We start from the raw sequence: 22204 nt of genomic DNA on the forward strand, positions 1-22204 counted from the left end.
GGGCATAATGAGATAACGTGTGTCAAACACTTAGCTTAGTATCTGGCTCCAGGTAAGAACTGGAATCACATTAGCTGCCATGCTCTGGGTGTGGTGCTGGAGTAGTGTTGGCTCTTCGCACATGGTCCTTTGACACTTGATTTCCTATAAATACATTAAGGGCTTCAAGGCTTTTTTGTTGAATAATTAACTTTTGTCTTTACCTTTATTTCTCCCTTTCAGATTTCTGTTCAGGATTGTTAAAATGAGTCTGAGGAAGCAAACACCCAGTGACTTCCTGAAGCAAATCATCGGACGACCAGTTGTGGTAAAATTAAATTCCGGAGTGGATTACCGAGGTAAGATTTCCATGCTTCATCCTTACTGGTGTTCACTAAAGAAGTAAAGGTGACTTAACTGCTTTTTATTAACCTCTTTGAAGTACCCAGTAGACCAAAAAATCATTGGGTGTCAACAGTTTCTATACCCATTTCTTTTTTTTCTGTGGTACGCGAGCCTCTCACTGCTGTGGCCTCTCCTGTTGCGGAGCATAGGCTCCAAACACGCAGGCTCAGCGGCCATGGCTTACGGGCCCAGCTGCTCTGCAGCACGTGGGATCTTCCCAGACTGTGGCACAAACCCGTGCCCCCTGCATCGGCAGGCGGACCCTCAACCGCTGCGCCACCAGGGAAACCCCTATACCCATTTCTTTTTCTACTTCTGAGATGGTTCATTTAGAGACAACTCTGACAGCAGAGCGTGTTCCTCTGACTTGCGTGATCTGGGTCTCCTGTCTCCTGTCTTTGCTTTGAGATTTGTGCGCCTGCATCCCCTGATGACAGCCAGGCTTGAATAACTGGATACTAAAGGACTCCTTGGCCCAGCAACATTTGTTTTTGTGGAAGCAGTCAAGATTGGCAAGCAACGGGAGGGACCTTCAAGACGGCAGAGGAGTAAGATGTGCAGATCACCATCCTCCCCACAAATACATGAAAAATACATCTACGTGTGGAACAACTCCTACAGAACACCTACTGAACGCTGGCAGAATACCTCAGACTTCCCAAAAGGCAAGAAACTCCCCACATACCTGGCCGAGTGTCTGACAGGGTCTTGGTGCTCCAGCCAGGTGTCAGGCCTGAGCCTCTGAGGTGGGAGAGCTGAGTTCAGGACGTTGGACCACCAGAGACCTCCTGGTCCCACGTACTATCAAACAGTGAAAGCTCTCCCAGAGACCTCCGTCTCAACGCTAAGACCCAGCTCCACTCAACAGCCAGCAAGCTACAGTGCTGGATACCCTGTGACAAACAACTAGCAAGACGGGAACACAGCCCCACCCAGTAGCAGAGAGGCTGCCTAAAATCATAATAAGTTCACAGACACCCCAAAGCACACCACTAAGGTCTGGTGGGACCTGCCCACCAGAAAGAAAAGATCCAGCCTCATCCACCAGAACACAGGCACAGGTGTCAGTCCCCTCCACCAAGAAGACTACACCACCCACTGAACCAACCTTAGCCACTGGGGGCAGACACCAAAAATAATGGGAAATATGAACCTGCAGGCTGCGGTTAAGCAAAATGAGAAGACAGAGAAATACACAGCAGATGAAAGAGCAAAGTAAAAATCCACCAGACCAAACAGATGAAGAGGAAATAGGCAATCTACCTGAAATAGAATTCAGAGTAATGAGAGTAATGATGATCCAAAATCTTAGAAATAGAATGGAGAAAATACAAGAAACATTTACCAAGGACCTAGAAAAACTAAGGAGGAAAAAAACAGTGATGAACAATACAGTAAGTGAAGTTAAAAATTCTCTAGAAGGTATCAATAGCAGAATAACCGATGTAGAAGAACAGATAAATGACCAGGAAGGTCCAATAGTGGAAATAACTACTGCAGAGCACAATAAAGAAAAAAGAATGAAAAGAATTGAGGACAGTCTCAGAGACCTCTGGGACAACATTAAACATACCAACATTCGAATTATAGGGGTCCCAGAAGAAGAAGAGGAAAAAACAGGTACTGAGAAAATATTTGAAGAGATGATAGTTGAAAACTTCCCTAATATGGGAAAGGAAATAGATAATCAATTCCAGGAAGTGCAGAGAGTCCCATACAGGATAAATCCAAGGAGAAACACAAGAAACATATTAATCAAACTATCAAAAATTCAATACAAAGAAAAAATATTAAGAGCAGCAAGGGAAAAACAACAAATAACATACAAGGGAATCCCCATAAGCTGATCTTTCGGGAGAAACTCTGCAAGCCAGAAGGGAGTGGCAGGACATATTTAAAGTGACGAAAGGGAAAAAACTACAAACAAGATTACTCTACCCAGCAAGGATCTCATTCAGATTTGATGGAGAAATTAAAACCTTTACAGACAAGCAAAAGCTAAGAGAATTTAACACCACAAAACCAGCTTTACAACAAATTCTAAAGGAACTTCTCTAGGCAGGAAACACAAGAGAAGGAAAAGACCTACAATAACAAACCCAAAACAGTTAAGAAAATGGTAATAGGAACATACATATTGAAAACTACCTTAAATGTAAATGGATTAAATGCTCTAACCAAAAGACACCGACTGGCTGAGTGGATACAAAAACAAGACCCATATACATGTTGTCTACAAGAGACCCACTTCAGACCTAGGGACACATACAGACTGAAAGTGAGAGGATGGAAAAAGATATTCCACGCAAATGGAAATTTAAAAAAAGCTGGAGTAGCAATTCTCAGATGAGATAAAATAGACTTTAAAATAAAGACTATTACAAGAGACAAGGACACTACATAATGATCAAGGGATCCATCCAAGAAGAAGATATAACAATTGTAAATCTTTATGCACCCAACACAGGAGCACCTCAATATATAAGGCAAATGCTAACAGCCATAAAAGGGGAAATCGACAGGAACACAATCATAGTAGGGGACTTTAACACCCAACTTTCACCAATGGACAGATCATGCAAAATGAAAATAAATAAGGAAACACAAGCTTTAAATGACACATTAAACATGATGGACTTAATTGATATTTATAGGACATTCCATCCAAAACAACACAATACACTTTCTTCTCAAGTGCTCACGGAACATTCTCCAGGATAGATCATATCTTGCGTCACAAATGAAGCCTTGGTAAATTTAAGAAAACTGAAATTGTATCAAGTATGTTTTCCGACCACAACACTATGAGACTAGGTATCAGTTACAGGAAAATAATCTGTAAGAAATACAAACAGATGGAGGCTAAACAGCACACTACTAAATAACCAAGAGATCACTGAAGAAATCAAAGAGGAAATCAGCAAATACCTAGAAACATGACAGTGAAAACATGACGCAAAACCTATGGGAAGCAGCAAAAGCAGTTCTAAGAGGGAAGTTTATAGCAATACAATCCTACCTCAAGAAACAGGAAACACCTCAAATAAACAACCTAACCTTACACCTAAGCAATTAGAGAAAGAAGAACAAAAAAACCCCAAAATTAGCAGAAGGAAAGAAATCATAAAGATCAGATGAGAAATAAAAGGAAAAAAATGAAGGAAACAGTAGCAAAGATGTACAAAACTAAAAGCTGGTTCTTTGAGAAGATAAACAAAATTGATAAGCCATTAGACTCATCAAGAAAAAAAGGGAGAAGACTCAAATTAACAGAATTAGAAATGAAAAAGGAGAAATAAGAACAGACACTGCAGAAATATAAAGGATCATGAGAGATTACTACAAGCAGTTATATGCCAATAAAATGGACAACCTGGAAGAAATGGACAAATTCTTAGAAAAGCACAACCTTCTGAGACCGAACCAGGAAGAAACAGAAAATATAAACAAACCAATCACAAGCACTGAAATTGAGACTGATTAAAAATCTTCCAACAAACAAAAGCCGAGGACCAGATGGCTTCACAGGCGAATTCTATCAAACATTTAGAGAAGAGCTAACACCTATCCTTCTCAAACTCTTCCAAAATATAGCAGAGGGAGGAACACTCCCAAACTCATTCTACGAGGCCAACATCACCCTGATACCAAAACCAGACAAAGATGTCACAAAGAAAGAAAATACTGGCCAATATCACTGATGAACATAGATGCAAATATCCTCAACAAAATGCGAGCAAACAGAATCCAACAGCACAGTAAAAGGATCATACACCATGATCAAGTGGGGTTTATCCCAGGGATGCAAGGATTCTTCAATATACGCAAATCAATCAATGTGATAACACCATATTAGCAAATTAAAGGAGAAAAATCATATGATCATCTCAATAGATGCAGAAAAATCTTTTGACAAAATTCAACACATTTATGATAAAAACCATCCAGAAAGTAGGTATAGAGGGAACTTACCTCAACATAATAAAGGCCATATATGACAAACCCACAGCCAACATCGTTATCAATGATAAGTAACTGAAACCATTTCCACTAAGGTCAGGAGGACTACAAGGTTGCCTACTCTCACCACTGTTATTCAACGTAGTGTTGGAAGTTTTAGCCACAGCAATCAAAGAAGAAAAAGAAATAAAAGGAATCCAAGTTGGCAAAGAAGAAGTAAAGCTGTCACTGTTTGCAGATGACATGATACTGTACAAAGAGAATCCTAAAGACTCTACCAGAGAACTACTAGAGCTAATCAATGAATTTGGTAAAGTTGCAGGATAGAAAATTAATGCACAGAAATCTCTTGCATTCTTTTACAGAAATAATGCAAAATCTGAAAGAGAAATTAAGGAAACACTCCCATTTACCACTGCAACAGGAAGAATAAAATACCAGGAATTTACCTACCTAGCGATGCAAAAGATCTGTATGCAGAAAACTATAAGACACTGATGAAAGAAATTAAACAGTTGGAGAGATATACCACATTCTTGGATTGGAAGAAATAACATTCTGAAAATGACTATACTACCTAAAGCAATCTACAGATTCAGTGCAATCCCTATCAACCTACCAATGGCATTTTTTGCAGAACTAGAACAAAAAATTTCACAATTTGTATGGAAACACAAAATACCCCGAATAGCCAAGGCAGTCTTGAGAAAGATAAATGGAGCTGGTGGAATCAGGCTCCCTGACTTGAGACTATACTACAAAGCTACAGTAATCAAGACAGTATGGCACTGACACAAAAACAGAAATATAGATCAATGAAACCAGATAGAAAGCCCAGAGATAAACCCACGCACATATGGTCACCTTATCTTTGATAAAGGAGGCAAAAATATACAATGGAGAAAAGATAGCCTCTTCAATAAGTGGTGCTGGGAAAACTGGACAGCTACATGTAAAAGAATGAAATTAGAACACTCCCTAGCACCATACACAAAAATAAACTCAAAATGGATTAAAGACCTAAATGTAAGGCCGGACACTATCAAATTCTTAGAGGAAAACATAGGCAGAACACTCTGTGACATAAATCACAGCAAGATCCCTTTTGACCCACCTCCTAGAGAAATTAAAATAAAAACAAAAATAACGAAAGGGGACCTAATGAAACTTAAAAGCTTTTGCACAGCAAAGGAAGCCACAAACAAGACAAAAAGACAACCCTCAGAATGGGAGAAAATATTTGCAAATGAAGCAACTGACAAAGAATTAATCTCCAAAATATAGAATAAGTTCATGCAGCTCAATATCAAAAAAAAAACAACCCAATCCAAAAATGGGCAGAAGACCTAAACACGCATTTCTGCAAAGAAGATACACAGATTGCCAACAAACACATGAAAGGATGCTTAATGTCAGTAATCACTAGAGAAATGCAGATCAAAACTACAATGAGGAATTACCTCACACCGGTCAGAATGGCCATCATCAAAAAATCTACAAAGAATAAATGCTGTAGAGGGTGTGGAGAAAAGGGAACCCTCTTGCACTGCTGGTGGGAATGTAAATTGATACAGCCACTATGGAGAACTGTATGGAGTTTCCTTATAAAAACTAAAAATAGAACTACCATATGACCCAGCAATGCCACTACTGGGTATATACCCTGAGAAAACCGTAATTCACAAAGAGTCATGTACCACAGTGTTCATTGCAGCTCTTTTTACAATAGCCAGGACATGGAAGCAACCTAAGTGTCCATCAACAGATGAATGGATAAAGAAGATGTGGGATATATATTACAATGGAATATTACTTAGCAATAAAAAGAAATGAAATTGAGTTATTTGTAGTGAGGTGGATGGACCTAGAGACTGTCATACTGAGTGAAGTAAGTCAGAAAGAGAAAACAAATACCGTATGCTAACACATACATATGGAATCTAAAAAAAAAAAAAAAATGGTTCTGAAGAACCTAGGGGTAAGACAGGAATAAAGACGCAGATGTAGAGAATGTAGTTGAGGCCACAGGGAGGGTGAAAGGTAAGCTGGGACGAAGTGAGAGAGTGACATGGACATATACACACTACCAAATGTAAAATAGATAGCTAGCGGGAAGCACAGGGAGATCAACTGGGTGCTTTGTGACCACCTAGAGGGGTGGGGTAGGGAGGGTGGGAGGGAGACCCAAGTGGGAGGAGAAATGGGGATATCTGCATATGTATAGCTGATTCACTTTGTTATACAGCAGAAACTAACACACCATTGTAAAGCAGTTATACTGTAATAAAGGTGTTAAAAAAATAGATTGGCAAGCAACTATTTAGACTGTATCATTTTTCAGCATAAACTTCTCACTCATAATATGTGGGGTATCCAAAGACACCTTTCTGGTCTTGTAGAAAATGAAATGCTCTTTTTAAGAGGCTTGCCACTACTTAAACTAACTTTATGTAAGGAACGGTATCCAATTCCATTTCTTTGAAGTAACTAAATTCCTAATCTTCCAAAATTAAGATATGTTAAATTACTGGGAATATTTCACAGGTATGGGTAACTAATTGATTAGCAAAGTTTTAAAGCCTTTTTTGGCCTCTTTCCTGAATAATTCTTGGTCTCTTTCCTGAGTAATGATCTCTTGAGATTTTTCCACTTTCCACATGTGCAAACTTAATTTTATTGAGAGCTTACTGTGGGTCCCATGTGTATGAATCACTTTAATTTTCATTTTCTCTTCACATAAATCCTTTGAGATCTCTGTTGATTATCTCCACCTAGTAAGGGAGGAGCTAGGACTCAAACTCAAGCTTGATTCAAAAGCCTTGCTAAAAAATAGTCTGCTTTTTATGTACTGCTTTAGTTTCTTGACATTAATAATGTCGCTCCAGTTTAATTTGACTTTTACAGTGGAATCAATGCATTTATACTGAATACTGAGATATTATAACATCTCTGTGTGCCGCTTCTCACCCCTGGGCTTTTGATGGGCCCAGAGGAGGTAATAGATTCGTAGAGAATATCCAGCAGCTGATTAGGGTGGCGACATGTGTTCAGTATCTTCCCAGTACCCCCTTCATTGAGGAGATCCACCAGCCTACTCTTTAGGGGAACATTTTCTACTTTCAAAGGAAATATATATACATATATATTTTTTCTTAAAGAAATTTTAAAGCAAATAATGGAGAAAAGTATATAGAAGAAAGGTAAATCTTCTCCAAATTCTACCATCCAGAGATAATCACCCTTACCCATTTAGATCTGTCTCTATATAAGCATAATTTTACATAAGTAGGATCAATTGTACATGCATTCTAATTTTTTTTTAACATTAAAGAAATACATTCAGTTCTCTGACAACATGGAGTGTTTAATGGCTACATAGGAATACCATGAGTGGATGGACCACAGTTTTGCTTTTGTTTGTAACCAGTGTCCTGTTAATGGACATTTAGGGGTTTACTAATCTTTTTTCTATTGTAAATGACTGCTCCTCTAACATGTATCTCAAGCACTTGTCCAAGTGTCTCTTTATAATAAATTCCCTGGGGTACGGTTTCAGAGTCAAAGAGGGTGCAGATGACCCTCCGTCAGGGCAGGTGGCTCATTCATCTCTACGTTCTCATCAACCCTTGTGTTAGCCTTTAATGTCAGCTTTTCCATTCTAATTGGCAACAAGTAATATCTCATTTAATTTATATTTCTTTGTTTACTAGTAAGTTTGAACAGCCTTTCACATGGGTAGTAGTAACCCTAATTTTTCTCTGTTTATGATTGTCTGGCCATGGCTTCTATACTATTAAAGCAAAACGTTGTACACTATTGAGAGCATACTATAAAGAATGTGGTTAAATAAAAACAAACAAACAAGGAAACAACCCAGTTCTCTGTAGCAATTTCCCTTCAAGTTTGAAGAAACTTGTTTTCTGTTATTCATTGTAATTTAATCCCTTAGAGAAGGGAGGGGGTTATAAATCCAAACTCCAAGAACCTTTTTCTTTAAAAAAAACTTTGCTATGAGAATATTTTTATTAGAAGGGAACATTTCATTTTTAAATGCTTTTAATTAATTTTCAAACATTTGCATATCCTTTCTCAAGTTTCTTGCTCATTTATGATTGTGGTTTAGATATAAAGTGATACAGCAGGACTGAAACTAAAGTTGTAGCTTCAGCTTTCTTTTGATAGGGAATAATTATTATTATTCACAGTGCATTCTGATGCTTCGAAAGTTTGCAGCTTCTAGCAGAATTTTGTTAGCTTACTGTCTTGTGCTCTCATTACACACACAATTTTGAAAAGAAACTTTTGTTGAGAGGATAATGGGGGCAGAGGCAGGGAGTGAGAAGCATATTAATGAAGTTGAGACTACGTGGGGCTATCGACTTGGTTAATTGATTCACATTTGTAGTATTTGTTTTAAGTTGTCTATCTAGAAAATACCACTTGAAGTTAGAGGCTCAGAGTTAATGGTTTACCTATTTTTGTCTTTTTTCAAAAAGGATCATCATGTCCAATTTTGCAAAATTGATACTATCTTAACACAATTAAAAAGGTTCACTTGAACAGTTTCCTCGAAAGCTGCCTGGAATGTTTACTGTTTTTCTTATTAGTGTGGATCTGAAAATATTCTAACTGGAACAGCGCAGAGAGGGATGTGCTATAAAGCAATATGGTGCCTGTGTTCTCAAGCTGTTCCTCACTGGGAGTCACAGCTTTAAGATGTTCTTTCAGGAGCACCTGCTGTCTCCTCTTTTCCATTATTCTGACAGATTGTGGAGCCTTCCTCTTAACCTTGGAGTACATTCATCTGCTGCAGGAGATGTTGTGAAAGAACGAGATCAATCTGCCAGACCCATATTTCACTTAGTGGCCAAAGTCAGAAATGCCACTGGGCATGAGGAGTCATGGCTAGTGATCATTTGTTCCTGCATAATTGCCCACTCCTGTCTTTAGCTCTCAAAGAATGGTGTCGTACTTGGAATATTCTTACCGTGTTACTTTTGTGAAGGCTTTAAAAGTTGCCATTGTTGCCACACATGCAATGAGGGAGGCGGCAGCCCATTGTTTTCCCTGCCAGCAGTGGGTGCCTTCATGCTGTACGCGTCTTAGCCTTTCATTCAGACGGGCAGAGAGCAAAGACTTTTTTGTGCTTCGCTCTATTGAATTTCATTTACGGTGTGAGTTTTTTTATTAAGCATGTAAGAGCTAATGAGTAAAGAGATTGTCAGCTCTAAGGTATACCCTGTAATTTTCAACTCTTTGCTTTGTATGTCTTCTCTTTGTCTGAATCCATCTCCAGGGGTCCTGGCTTGCCTGGATGGCTATATGAATATAGCCTTGGAGCAGACAGAGGAGTATGTAAATGGACAGCTGAAGAATAAGTACGGGGATGCATTTATCCGAGGAAACAATGGTAACAGCCCTTCACTCTACAGTTATATCGCATCCAAAATAGGATCACCAGCATGTTTTCTAGATAATTTAAAAGTTCAGTTTTAGTTTTGCTTTGTTTTTAAATTCTTATTACATCTCAGATCTTCAGTGTGGCTAGTTCTTTTTTGGATGCTTCATAGCATTTTGGAACTAGAAATTCTCTTCTTCCCTCCCTTTGCTGATGATGAATTGAGGGGCCTTGGTACACTGACCCAGAGCTCTGTTCTCGAATACAGTGTGTTATATTCCCCCAACACGGCCTCTCACACTGGCGGTTGGTGCTCTGAGAATGGCCACTATTTCCCTGCTACCTTTGGTTTACATCGTTTGGCAGTTAGCTTGTCTTGTTTCTCTGTTAAGCATTCAGATGCTTTTTTTCTGTGGGAGATTTGTATCCTTTAGTTTGGCAAAAATGACAAAAGAGGAAATATGGTTCTGAAGTTACCCAGCTTTTTTAACAACTTATTATTGCTATGATTATTATGGTTACTTTCAAGTACCTGGTTTAAAAACACATTATCAGTAAAGTCATATTTGAATTTTGGGGTGGGGGGGAAGACATCAAAACTGTGGGAATTATCCCTTGATTCACCCCCACTTTTTGGTCCCATCCCCCAAACGGAGCTCTGTGACTCCTGATTCTGGGTTGTTTATTGATGTGCATATTCTTTAGTTCTGGTTAACTTCCTCAGCCCCCATAACACTTGGATCTCTTTGCTGTGAGCTAAACATCCTGACTTTCATTGTAGTTATTCTGTCTCCTGTCCTTACAGTACCATATTGCTTCACACTATATCTTCATTTTATTTTATTTAAAAATTTTGTATTAAAGTATAGTTGAGTTACAGTGTTGTATTAGTTTCCGGTGTACAACAAAGTGATTCAGTCATATGTGTGTGCATATATAACTGAATATATATATTCTTTTCACATTCTTTTCCATTATAGTTTATTGTAAGGTACTGAAAATAGTTCCCTGTACTATATAGTAGGACCTTGTTGTTTATCTATTTTATATATAGTAGTTTATATCTGCTAATCCCAAACTCCTAATTTATTCTTCCCCCCAGTTCCTCTTTGGTAACCATAAGTTTGTTTTCTTTGTCTTTGAGTCTATTTCTGCTTTGTAAATAAGTTCATTTGTATCATTTTTTTAGATTCCACCTATAAGCGATATCATATAATATTAGTCTTTCTCTGTCTGACTTATTTCACTTAGTATGATAATCTCTAGGTCCATCTGTGTTGCTGCAAATGGCATTATTTTATTCTTTTTTATGGCTGAGTAATATTCCATTGTATGTATGTACCACATCTTCTTTATCCATTCCTCTGTCAGTAGACACCAAGGTTGCTTCTATGTCTTGGCTATTGTAAATAGTGCTGCTGTGAACATTGGGGTCACATCATATCTTTATACATATATACCTTTTTAGTCCTTCCAATGTGTAGAATTTCTTTTCTTATTTTTAATATTGTTCTTATTTGACTCTTTCCATTTACTAAGAAATGTTAATGATCTTTCCGCATCTCAGTACAGCTGATAACAGCAGTCAGCTAGCTGCAGGTTCTGTGAGAGGTGATAGAATGCATCCTGTCATGAACAGACTACATCTTGGACTTGGCCAGTTTCCTAGGGATGTTTTTACTGTCATTCTGATGCTTTCCTTTATATAACTTTTTCCATGGGGTAATCGGTGGTAGTTAGTTATCTTTAGGCTCCATAATTCACATCCTCGGCTCTTAAAGAGGATCCTGGCTTATTTAATTAATCTGTGCTATGTCCTTTGATCAGGATATCTCTTAATGTTCACTTTGCACAAACCTGTCAGAGTCTGAGTAGGCGTGGGGGGTAGGAGGGGAGGTACACCTCTGGTGAAAGCTTGGTCTCTAGTGACCAAGTCATTAGATGTGGTCTGATTCTCATGTACTACATATTCAGTATACCCTGAAGAGTTCATGTGGGTGGTCACGAGAGGACTAGCTGAGCGAAACTTCGGATAAACCAAAGGTTGATACTTTACAGGGAATTCAGAATAAGACAAAATAACAAACTCCTCAGCTCTTGTTTATCCTGATGCAATTAAAAAAGTAAACAGGAAGTTTAGTGATTATATCGAGGAGATGGATGAAAATATTTATTTTTTATTCTTTATTTTGAATCTGAAGTCTGGCCTGGTAGATTTACTAATTTGCTTTAACCACCAATCATAATTGTTATACCTAGAATTATAAAACATTCGAAGATTCCAGAGACTTTCACATACATTTTATTTTATTCCCTTGGTTGCGATTTGCAAATCCAGTCAGATGTATAGCTAAGATCAGAACACAGTCCTCTAAGACATCAAACCCAGGTCTAGAGTCATAAAATTAGTCTTATAATAGTTCTAGAATTTATTGTGTGGTTTGAAAATTCCTTTGAAATATGCAGAGGTGTCAGACTAAAATCTGCTTGCTTTTGAAACTTGCTATTATGATCCTTAGAAAAGTTCTTTTCAATTTGTTCATTTTTTCTTTTCAGTGTTGTACATAAGTACACAGAAGAGGAGGATGTGAAGACACCTAGAGTGCCATACTTTTCACACTCGGATATGTTTTTTATTAAGTTTTTTGGTTCTTCTGTCATATGATTTGTCCTATTTTGTCATAGTTGGTGATTTTTCACTGACACGTGAGTGAGATAAATGTATAAAATTGTGGATTTAATTGTAAAGAGTTCTTTCATATTTAAGTTGCAGTTATTTTCTTTTACCTCTATGTCAGTGAGCAGAAAGCAAAAAGAATTTTCAGAAAAGAGAAAATCTTTTTCTCCCTGCATGATTTGTAACTGAAGTCTCAAACAACACCATTTGATTTGCCTGCTTTGCTTGTGGGACTGACTGAAATGATGGACGTGAGGACAATTAAAACATTTGTAGAGACGGCTTCCTCTTTCCTGCTCTGTTCACCGTACAAAATGCTTGAGGGAAAATGTTGCACGAGGCATCCAGTTTCAGTCTCAGGCTGAAAAGGGTCCCTGAGACCAGATGCTCAGCCTCTGTTTCCATTATCTCGATAGGAAATAGAATTGGGCATCTAACCGTGGCACTTCCACAAAAGGAGTGGGAATCCGAATTGAGCTGGGGGAGAGATTGTAAAGGTTCCAACATGCTAGGTGTAGGTGTAAATGTTCCTTTTAAGCCAAGTCTGTGCGCACTCATCTTGCATCTCCCCCAGGCAGTTCACGCGATGGGTTTTCTTGCTCCCTTTCTGGAGCCCGGGCATCCACGCCGTCCTCTCACTTTGTGAACATGATGGAAAGCGAGGCCTGGAGTTTGTAAACTCATTCAGGTTCCAGTTGCTCTGCTGTGACTGGAAGAATTTCTCTGGGCTCTGGCTTAGGGAGGGGCTCCCGGGAAGCCTTTCTCTCCAGCCCCAGCTGGGTTTGATGTGACCTCATCAGAGCACAAGCGTCCACGTTGCTTGGCACGAGGCAGCCTCTCTGTGTCATGTGGCTCCTGCCGAGAGGGTTTCCCACTCTATTCATGATGTTTCCACAACCCTGCTGTATTCCCTGAACAGTTCACGCTTTCTCTCGGAACAACAAATACATCTGGGCACTGTGGTTGAACGAACACCAGACAATTGTGTAACCGACGTGTTGGCCTTCCTCCTCCGCCCCTCCCCCTTCTAAGCAGCAGTCCTGTTCCAGGAGTGCTGTGTGAGTTTCAACAGTTTCCTGGTTGAAGGATGTGCGGGCAGGTTGGGGAAGGAGGGGAGGGAAGGGGCAGTGCTGGGTCTGGAGAGGCATGTGTGGTATTTTGTCTGGTTTTAGCTTAAAGATCACAGAGTAATTGGAAACAATTATTTTTTAATTAATAACTTAGGAAAGGTGAACAGAAACATTTCACAAGGTATTATTGCACACCAAAAATAAAACTATGCTTCAATAATTTATCACTCCTTGACAGGGCCTTGAAAAGGGTCCAGTCTGTAAGTACAAATCACCAGTTTGCTCTTTTATAAATGACCTCTTCTAAGGGGAAAGTGGATGTCCCTCCAAGTGGAGCATACATGTTCTCATTTGTTTTGTAGAATATGGGGCTGCCAGGTTACTCCATCCCTTCATTTACTCACATCAGCCGCTTCTAAAAGCAATTCCATTGTTATCTACCACCAATCTGTAGCATCCTGTTTTTACTAACTTTTTCCCTGACCTCCCTTTCGGTATGTGTCTTTATTTTCCCCTTGCTGTCTCTCTGTTCTAATATCTGTAATGGTGGAGTAGTGTTTTCAACCATGGAACTACTTTTAATCATGATCAACTTTGGGAAATGCTACCATTTTTATGGTAATAAAGGACTGTATTATTCACTTGTACCGATGCAAGTTGTCCCCTGTGTATACCTTCACGTAGTAGAACCGTGAAACAAAAGTATAAAAGCTAAAATTACTTTTTTTCTTAACTGGAGTCTCCTAGAGGTCAGTGAATGATTTCCAGTTGCATCGTAGCAAAGACATTTGTTCTGGGTTGAAGAATTTTTCACTTGAGTAAATACATTTTTCCCTATCTCTCTGCCCCCAAACTCTGGCCACCAGGCTCTGTCTCTTGGGCTGTGACAAAACAGTGTTTAGCGAGAAACAGAAAATTGTGCTTGATTTTTTTTTTTTTAGACTATCTGACTTCATGTTCTGTTTTGGTCTTCTGAGCTGTTCCTTGGTTAATCTTCCAACAAGTCGAATTGATTCTTACTTCAAAACTGTTTATCCCAAAACAGAGCTGTTGACAAGTACAAATACAGATGGCAGACATGTGCTGTGATTTCCACATTCACATCTCAGCATTCAGGAAGGGAATGCTATTGAGAGATGGTTTACATCTTCAGCTTTTTTATCCAGGGCGATGTGGAGTGCATGCTGGGAGTGCTTCATTCCGTGACAAATAGTCAGTGTTTAAGGGATTTCTGTAAGGTCTGAGAACTCAGCGGCGATGACTTGAGTGTATGGTTTATCACCTGGGAGGCTATAATAATCTACTTTATAAGAATAAAAGTGACCTCTGGAGGGAAACATTGTCTTCGATAATCACACTGACTCACAAGTGACCTTAGTACAGCATTCCAGGCCAGGCCGAAGGGCCAGTCTGTCCTCTTACCGTGGCCTGACACTGACCTTTGTCCTCATAGAAAATGATCCTCAAAGTATTGGCTAGCTCTTCTATTCAGAGGCAAATCCTGGCCCATTCTGTGGCCAGGACTAGTCTCCGCAGCCAAACTGCATTAACCATCCTTTTTCTCTCCACGAAAAGAAATTGTCGGTGAAAGGAAAACAAACTACATTTTTTATCTCCCGTGACCTTGTTTCTGGAGGGCCTGCACTCAACAGCATGGCTCTGACTACCTTTACTAAGATTGCCCCCAATCGTTGTTGAGCTAAACTCCACCTAAGAGTTCGGCTTGACTTCCGGGATCTGAATATCCAGCAGCTACTTTTATTCCAGTTTGTACCAGTACACAGCAGACATGAAGCACTCAAACATGTCTCCGTTGATGACCGACCAGACCAGCTTTGACTCACCAGTTGGAGTCCAGTTAGCCAAAGTGGGGGTGAGACCACAGAAGTGGGTGGGCAAGAGTGGCACATGCCAAGTGGCGGGACAGTGGGTGTGACCCTGATACTTGCTCTGCTCCTCTCTCAGCCTGCTTCCCTGGTTTAGGGGATGGGGGAGGGGGCCAGGCAGTGGGATTTGAGGTGGTAGCAGAAGTCAGTTTCACATTTAGGGAATGATAACAGTAGGCAGGCACTGTGCTAGGTCCTGTGGGGAGAGTAAACTAAACGTGACCCTGTTCATGCTCTCCATACGAAGTGTGCAGGTTTAGGTGTTTGTGGGAGAAAATGGTGCCATCCTTTTTTTTTTTTTTAATTGAGACAAATTTTGAGAGTTCTTTAAAAAATCTGAACACTTTAGATGGATTTGATAATCTCAACTGTATGTTCTTATCTTGAAATTCAAGATAACCTCAGGACTAGATAATTTTGAAATCTGATTGTCTCCATCTGTTTATCCCATTTCCTCACAGACCCATATGGTTCAAACTCCCATCTTTATACACTTTTTTTTTTTCCATCTAGCAAAAGCCAGATTTTTGGTTTCGATTCATCTGTCTTATTGAAAGATTATCTCTTCTTAGTAGTAATTTGGGAGTTATAGCAAATAGAAGGTGGACATATTCTAGGATCTTCATAAAATCATAAAACACTGGAGCAGTTGAGATAGAACATTTTGTAAACACAATAGGTCTTGTTTACAAAATGTTCAAATCCATATGGACTCCATTTCTTCCAAGTTTCATAATGGAATGGATGCTGGTGGGTTTAGCAAAATATCCTACCAATAATTTGGATTAAAGGTGAGGCCAGTTTGTGAAAAGTTTACATAAAATAATTTTAGAGAAACTCTTTTACTACCATCATGTGCAGCATTCCAAATTACTATTCAGTGTTTACATCAAATAGAAGTCCTACTGAACTTGTAATAAAGAAAAAATAAAAAATTTGTAATCGGCACGTTGAGTGGATGTTGCTAGGATACCAGACAACTTTTTTTTTTTTTCCAGGCGGTGTGTCAGTCATAAACAGCACCCAAATCTCAGTGGTTTGAAACATGATTTTCACTCATGCTGTACATCCACAGGGGCTTGTAGGTAGGACTCTGCTCATGTGGTCACCTGGGGGCCCAGGCAGAGGGAGGCAGCACCTTATGTTTCTAGCATCTCAGCGTGACTCAAGGCTTGGTGCCCTGGCAGAAGAGCGTAAAGCATCATGCCCTGGCTCTTAAATGCTTCTGCTTAGAAGTGACACCAGTCACTCCCACTCCCATCTTATTAGCCAAAGGAAGTTACATGGCAGTGGTTTACCTTAAGTTTTCAGTAAAGTATAATCTTTTATACGATATACAGAAATATCGGTGAACAATGTTCATATGTATTACAGTATGTGTATTAGGGTTCTCCAGAGAAAAGGAACCAATGGGGGGGGTGTATATCTGTCTATCCATCCGTCCATGGGGGGCAGGGAGGGGATATTTATTTTAAAGGACTGGCTCACACAGTTGTGGAGGCTTGGTATTTCAAAATTTACAGGGTAGGCTGGAGACCTGGGGAGGAATTGCAGTTCGAGTCCAAAGGCAGTCTGGCAGCATTTCTTCTGGGGAGGTCAGGTTTTTTTCTATTAAGGTCTTCGACTGATTAGATGAAGTCTGGCCACATTATGGAGGGTAATTTTGCATTACTCAGAGTCTGCTGATTTAAATGTTAACCTCATCTAAAAAATACCCTCACAAAAACATCTAGAATATTTGAGCAAAAACTTCAGTACCATGGCCTAGCCAAGTTGACTCATAAAATTAGCCATCCCAGAATGTTAACTACATCCTTTGCATTATAAATTTTTCTTACAGACTCTGCAAACAGTCTCAGATTTTTATTGCCTTGAAAAATATCCTTTTTTCGCTGACAGGGGTTGAGGGACCTGTGTTCCTAGTGCCTTAACTACCTCTTCACTAGATTCCAAAGGAAAATAGTGATCGTTCCTTCCATAGTTTCTGAAGCTGGGCCTGGATAGGTTGGTTTGGTTTTGTTGCAGGATAACTTAAAGTTCCCTATATTTCTGGATTTAAAAGAAAATGCAAAAGGTAAGAAAATTCTTTCCATGGAGCAGGTAAACATGATCCCAAGCCAGACATTTATGTTTTCTGTCCACATATTGTGGAGAGCCATGGAGCCTTTCATGTACATCACAGCCATACTCTGTGTCAGCTGTGTCTCAGAGGCACAGGGTATATTACATCTAAAACTGAACCTCATCACTTTTCAAACATTAGGTTGGTATGGCTCTCACTTTCAGTATATTTGAAACCCATTTTAAGTATCTTTATCCTGAGAAAGCGAATGTGCTTCCTATTTGTCCTGTTGGTAGGACCTGACCTTTGAGCTGAGCAAGCCTGCCCCACACCCTCTTCCCATTCTCTCTGGCATGGGCACAGATGCAGAGATTTCTGGGATGATTTCCCCACCTTGGGAGTGCAGTAGAGGATCCCCACGGGATCACACCTCTGCCCTGACCTCAGGAGCCAACTGGGCAAGTGTTCGCAGTCTCCCTCTGTGGTCACTGAACAAGGCAGTCGCCTTTCCCAGACGCTGAAGCCTGAAGCAAAGAAGTTCCGAGACTTGCCTGGGTCACTTGGGGAGCGGCTGCGACTAGAATAACAGTTCCCACTGCTGTTTGATCAGGCTCTTTTTTTTTTTACATCTTTATTGGAGTATAATTGCTTTACAATGGTGTGTTAGTTTCTGCTTTATAACAAAGTGAATCAGTTTTACATATACATATGTTCCCATATCTCTTCCCTCTTGCGTCTCCCTCCCTCCCACCTTCCCTATCCCACCCCTCTAGGTGGTCACAAAGCACCGAGCTGATCTCCCTGTGCTATGCGGCTGCTTCCCACTAGCTAGCTATTTTACATTTGGTAGTGTATATATGTCCATGCCACTCTCTCACTTTGTCCCAGCTTACCCTTCCCCCTCCCCATATCCTCAAGTCCATGCTCTAGTAGGTCTGTGTCTGTATTCCCATCTTACCCCTAGATTCTTCATGACTTTTTCTTTTTTTCTTAGATTCCATATATATGTGTTAGCATACGGTATTTATTTTTCTCTTTCTGACTTACTTCACTCTGTAGGACAGACTAGGTCCATCCACCTCACTACAAATATCTCAATTTCATTTCTTTTTGTGGCTGAGTAATATTCCATTGTAAGTGTCCATCATCGGATGAATGGATAAAGAAGATGTGATCAGGCTCTTAAGTGCTGAGTTCCGTCGACGACTCTGTTGATTGTACGTTTAATCGATAAATCAATGTTCTCTCTACTCATCGTCCCAGTAGTCGCAATAAGAAGGCCCCAAGGTGTGTGCAGTCCTCTGCGTTCAAAGATGATGTTGCTGACAGTGGTTTGTTGGCGCTCCGCTTGGGTGTGACAGAAAAGATCAGTAGGCAGCCAACAGCCCTTTACACCCCGGCCGAGGTACAAGCTGCCCTGGGGCTGTGTCTGCAGGTGCTGCGTCTTGAGTTTTTTGACATGACTGTCTTTTAGAATTTGTTCCCCCCGCCCACCCCCGGAGTCTCCTGAATCTTAATTTCTACACACCAGGCTGTTTCCCAGCAGCCCTTTGCTGCATCTTCATGTTAGAAGCTGCATCGTCGGACCCAGTAAGTACATGAGAGAGATGGAGACAGACTGTGTGCAATGGGATCTCCTTTTCCTCCCCGACCCAACTCTGGCTGCATCCATTGTCCTTGGTCACAGGTACATGCGCTCAGATGTCGAATAAAGACTGAAACAGTTTGGTGCCCTTTCTAGAGTGAGATTTGCCGTGCCACTTGACCGCCGTCCTCTGCACCCCATCACACCCACAGTGTGAGCTCAGGGGTCCCTCACCCCCCCACCCCTTGAAGCAAGACCCACCCCATGAAACCGCCACACCCCCAGAATCCAACCGGGTCGTGTTGTGTTTCCTGTTAGATACATTTTACTTGACAAGTTTACTGATGACTCCTCTTTTGCTGTTCTCCTTACCATCTTTCACTTCATTATATAACTTAAAAAAAAAAACACTTTTCACTGAAGCTGATCACTTTGAGCATTGTGATGGAAAAGTCCAGGATGTCGAGAGATGTAGCAGGCCTCCATCAAAATGTCCTATTGTGTTTGCATTTTGGAGAAAAAGAGAAACATCTATTTTAAGAACTATTTAAAATACTTCTTAAGAATGGGTGAGAATAGATGCTTTCCCCCTGATTAGAACAGTGTTTTCCCAAATGAACCTGTTTTGCCCGTTCAGAGAAATGAAAGTATTGTTTTAACTGAAAAGGAAAACTAGGGTAAATAATCAAGCCATCAGACAGAGAATTTAAAAACCATTCTTTTTATTATTGAATAAAACCCAGAACAGACTCGTAATATGATTCCTTTTATTATTGTCATTCATTCCCCTTCAACGCAGTGAAACTTAACTCCAAACTAAGGCGTTCTCTTCTCTTCTTGCACCATCTCCCCTGTGTTGTGGGAGAGACCAGCCTTGAGACTACAGTTCCTGTTCCTGACTCCACCCCTCCCAGCTTATACAGGCATCATTTCTCTCCAAGTTGCTCCTCTTCTGTACGTCATGTCGATTTCTGTATTTTTCGAACAAGCTGACCCTACCTCGAGCTTTCCGTGCAGGGGAAGGAGATGTGCCGTAGTCACGGCTGACCTTCAGTGGAGGAAGGACCCATCCCACAGGTAGTGACCCCTTGGGGGGGCTGGTGGGTGAGTGTCACTGACGTGGGTGCTTTAGGAATTTAACAAAACATGAAGAAAGAAGTTCCTCTCTGGCGTGTGTGGAGGCATGAGAGACACACCACTCCAGTTTAGATAGAAAACAGCGAGGAGACTAGATGGATTTAGAGCCATTGTAGACTGGAGGCTCCTTGCAGGTAGGGCTGTGTTTGGCTTTGTATTTCCAGTGCCTGAAAATGTCTGGCTTTTTGGTGTTTGTTTGCTGTCTTCCTGATGACCAGGAACCACGCAGAAACACAGTCCTGATGCCCTTAAATAATTTACCTGGGTTGTTGGCAAGCATTTTTGCTTCCAGATAGACATGCTCTCATCCTCAGCATCAGGCCCACTATTATATATTATTGGAAAGTTTGAAAACACTGGCAAAGAAAGGCAGGGTACGGTGCTATTCCTTGATTTTCTAACATTTGCTGGCAGTTCATCCCGCTACAAGGAGGTCATCTGACACATTTTTGGCTTGCCTGGCTGACAGTGTCATCACTTAGAAATCAGAAGAAACACCAAGGAGGGTTGATACTGGGCTCAGAGGAGGAAATGTTCACCGACAGAGAAGTGATGGGAATTGGGGAAAGTGACTTTGTCACATAAAATAAACATGAATGTAGTCAGACATGTATCCCAGCCTTTAGGAAGGCAGATATCCAAAAGTTCAGAGAAAACATCATCTTGTGAGAGGAGACTCCAGAAGGTTAGAAACCTTCGTAAAGTTTTTTCCTGTACAGAAACTCTAAAGAGAAAGTGGAGGATCGGCCTTCAGAGAGTTCCCCATGATACCGATACCAATAGCAGCTTATTTCATGCTGGCCACTGTTCTAAGCTCACAGCAACCCCACGAGATAGACATTATTCTTCCTCTTGCAAATGAGCAAGTTGAATCACAAAGAGGTACTTGCTCGGCATCACCCAGCTAGTAAGTGGCAGGGGTGGGTTTCCACCCAGCAGTCTGATTTCAAAGATCCTAACCCACCACCTGAATATGTCAAGAAGCCCAAACCACAAATGAGCTGAGGCTTTTCAGAATAAAGTGAACCACCAAGGGACAGGCCACTTGTTAACGGGGTGCTACCAGGTGGTAAGAAGACCAGGCTACTCTTTATTCTTCAAAAAAAGAAAAAAAAATCTCCAAGCTGAAAACATTCCTAGGAGAGAAAGAGAATCCACCGAGATACAGGAGACTGTAGCTCCTCCAAGTTAACTCATTGAATTATGTCCCCCTGCACAAAACAACTTGCTGGTGACCTTGAGGAAACACTGTTAGGAGTCTGTGAGATCCAAGAAAACAAGAGGCGAGCAAGTGCCCTGGTTTTAAAAAAGGAAGAAAAGGTTAGGAAAACAACGGATCTGTGACTTGAGGTTACAACCTTTCAAATTCTTCTGAGGTTACTCAAAATAGAAAAAGAGGGGAAAAAGGGGTGATTTTTAAGAGGCACTTTGGGTTCACTTGAAGGAGGCATGCCAAGACCACATTAGTATGGTTTTGAGCAGCTACACTGGAGGGTGGAGGAAGATCGCTGTGACACCACCATCATCACCATCAATGTCATCCCAGCTAACAGCCACCCAGCCAGGCACTGTCGAGCACTCGGCTTACATCACCTCATTTCATCCTCAGAACCAACCACCCTATGGCATAGCCACGGTCTCTCTCTCTCTCTCTCTCTCTCTGTCTTTTAAAATATATTTTATTAAAGTATAGTTGATTTACAATGTTGTGTTAATTTCTGCTCTACAGCAAAGTGATTTCGGTTATACATATATATATTCTTTTTCATATTCTTTTCCGTTATGGTTTATTACAGGATATTGAATATAGTTCCCTGTGCTATACAGTAGGACTTTGTTGTTTATCCATTCTTTATATAATAGTTTGCATCTGCTCACCCCAAACTCCCACTCCTTCCTTTCCCCACCTGCCCTCCCCGTGGCAACCACAAGTCTGCTCTCTATGTCTGTGAGTCTATTTCTGTTTCGTAGATATGTTCATTTGTGTCGTATTTTAGATTCCATATATAAGTGATATTATATGGTATTTGTCTTTCCATGGTCTC

The 22204-nt window shown here is 40.5% G+C and overlaps 1 protein-coding gene across 1 annotated transcript; it reads left to right on the plus strand.

Moving 5' to 3' along the window:
- Positions 1 to 229: 229 nt before the first annotated feature.
- Positions 230 to 12702, plus strand: LSM6 (LSM6 homolog, U6 small nuclear RNA and mRNA degradation associated). The gene is made up of 3 exons (XM_007471999.1): positions 230 to 338; positions 9641 to 9754; positions 12299 to 12702. Exons 1-3 carry the CDS (start codon positions 245 to 247, stop codon positions 12331 to 12333), a joined length of 243 nt encoding a protein of 80 aa, XP_007472061.1. The 5' UTR covers positions 230 to 244; the 3' UTR covers positions 12334 to 12702.
- Positions 12703 to 22204: the final 9502 nt, after the last annotated feature.

Source organism: Lipotes vexillifer, unplaced genomic scaffold (genome assembly GCF_000442215.2).
Source record: "Lipotes vexillifer unplaced genomic scaffold, Lipotes_vexillifer_v1.1 scaffold269, whole genome shotgun sequence".
NCBI lineage: Eukaryota > Metazoa > Chordata > Mammalia > Artiodactyla > Lipotidae > Lipotes > Lipotes vexillifer.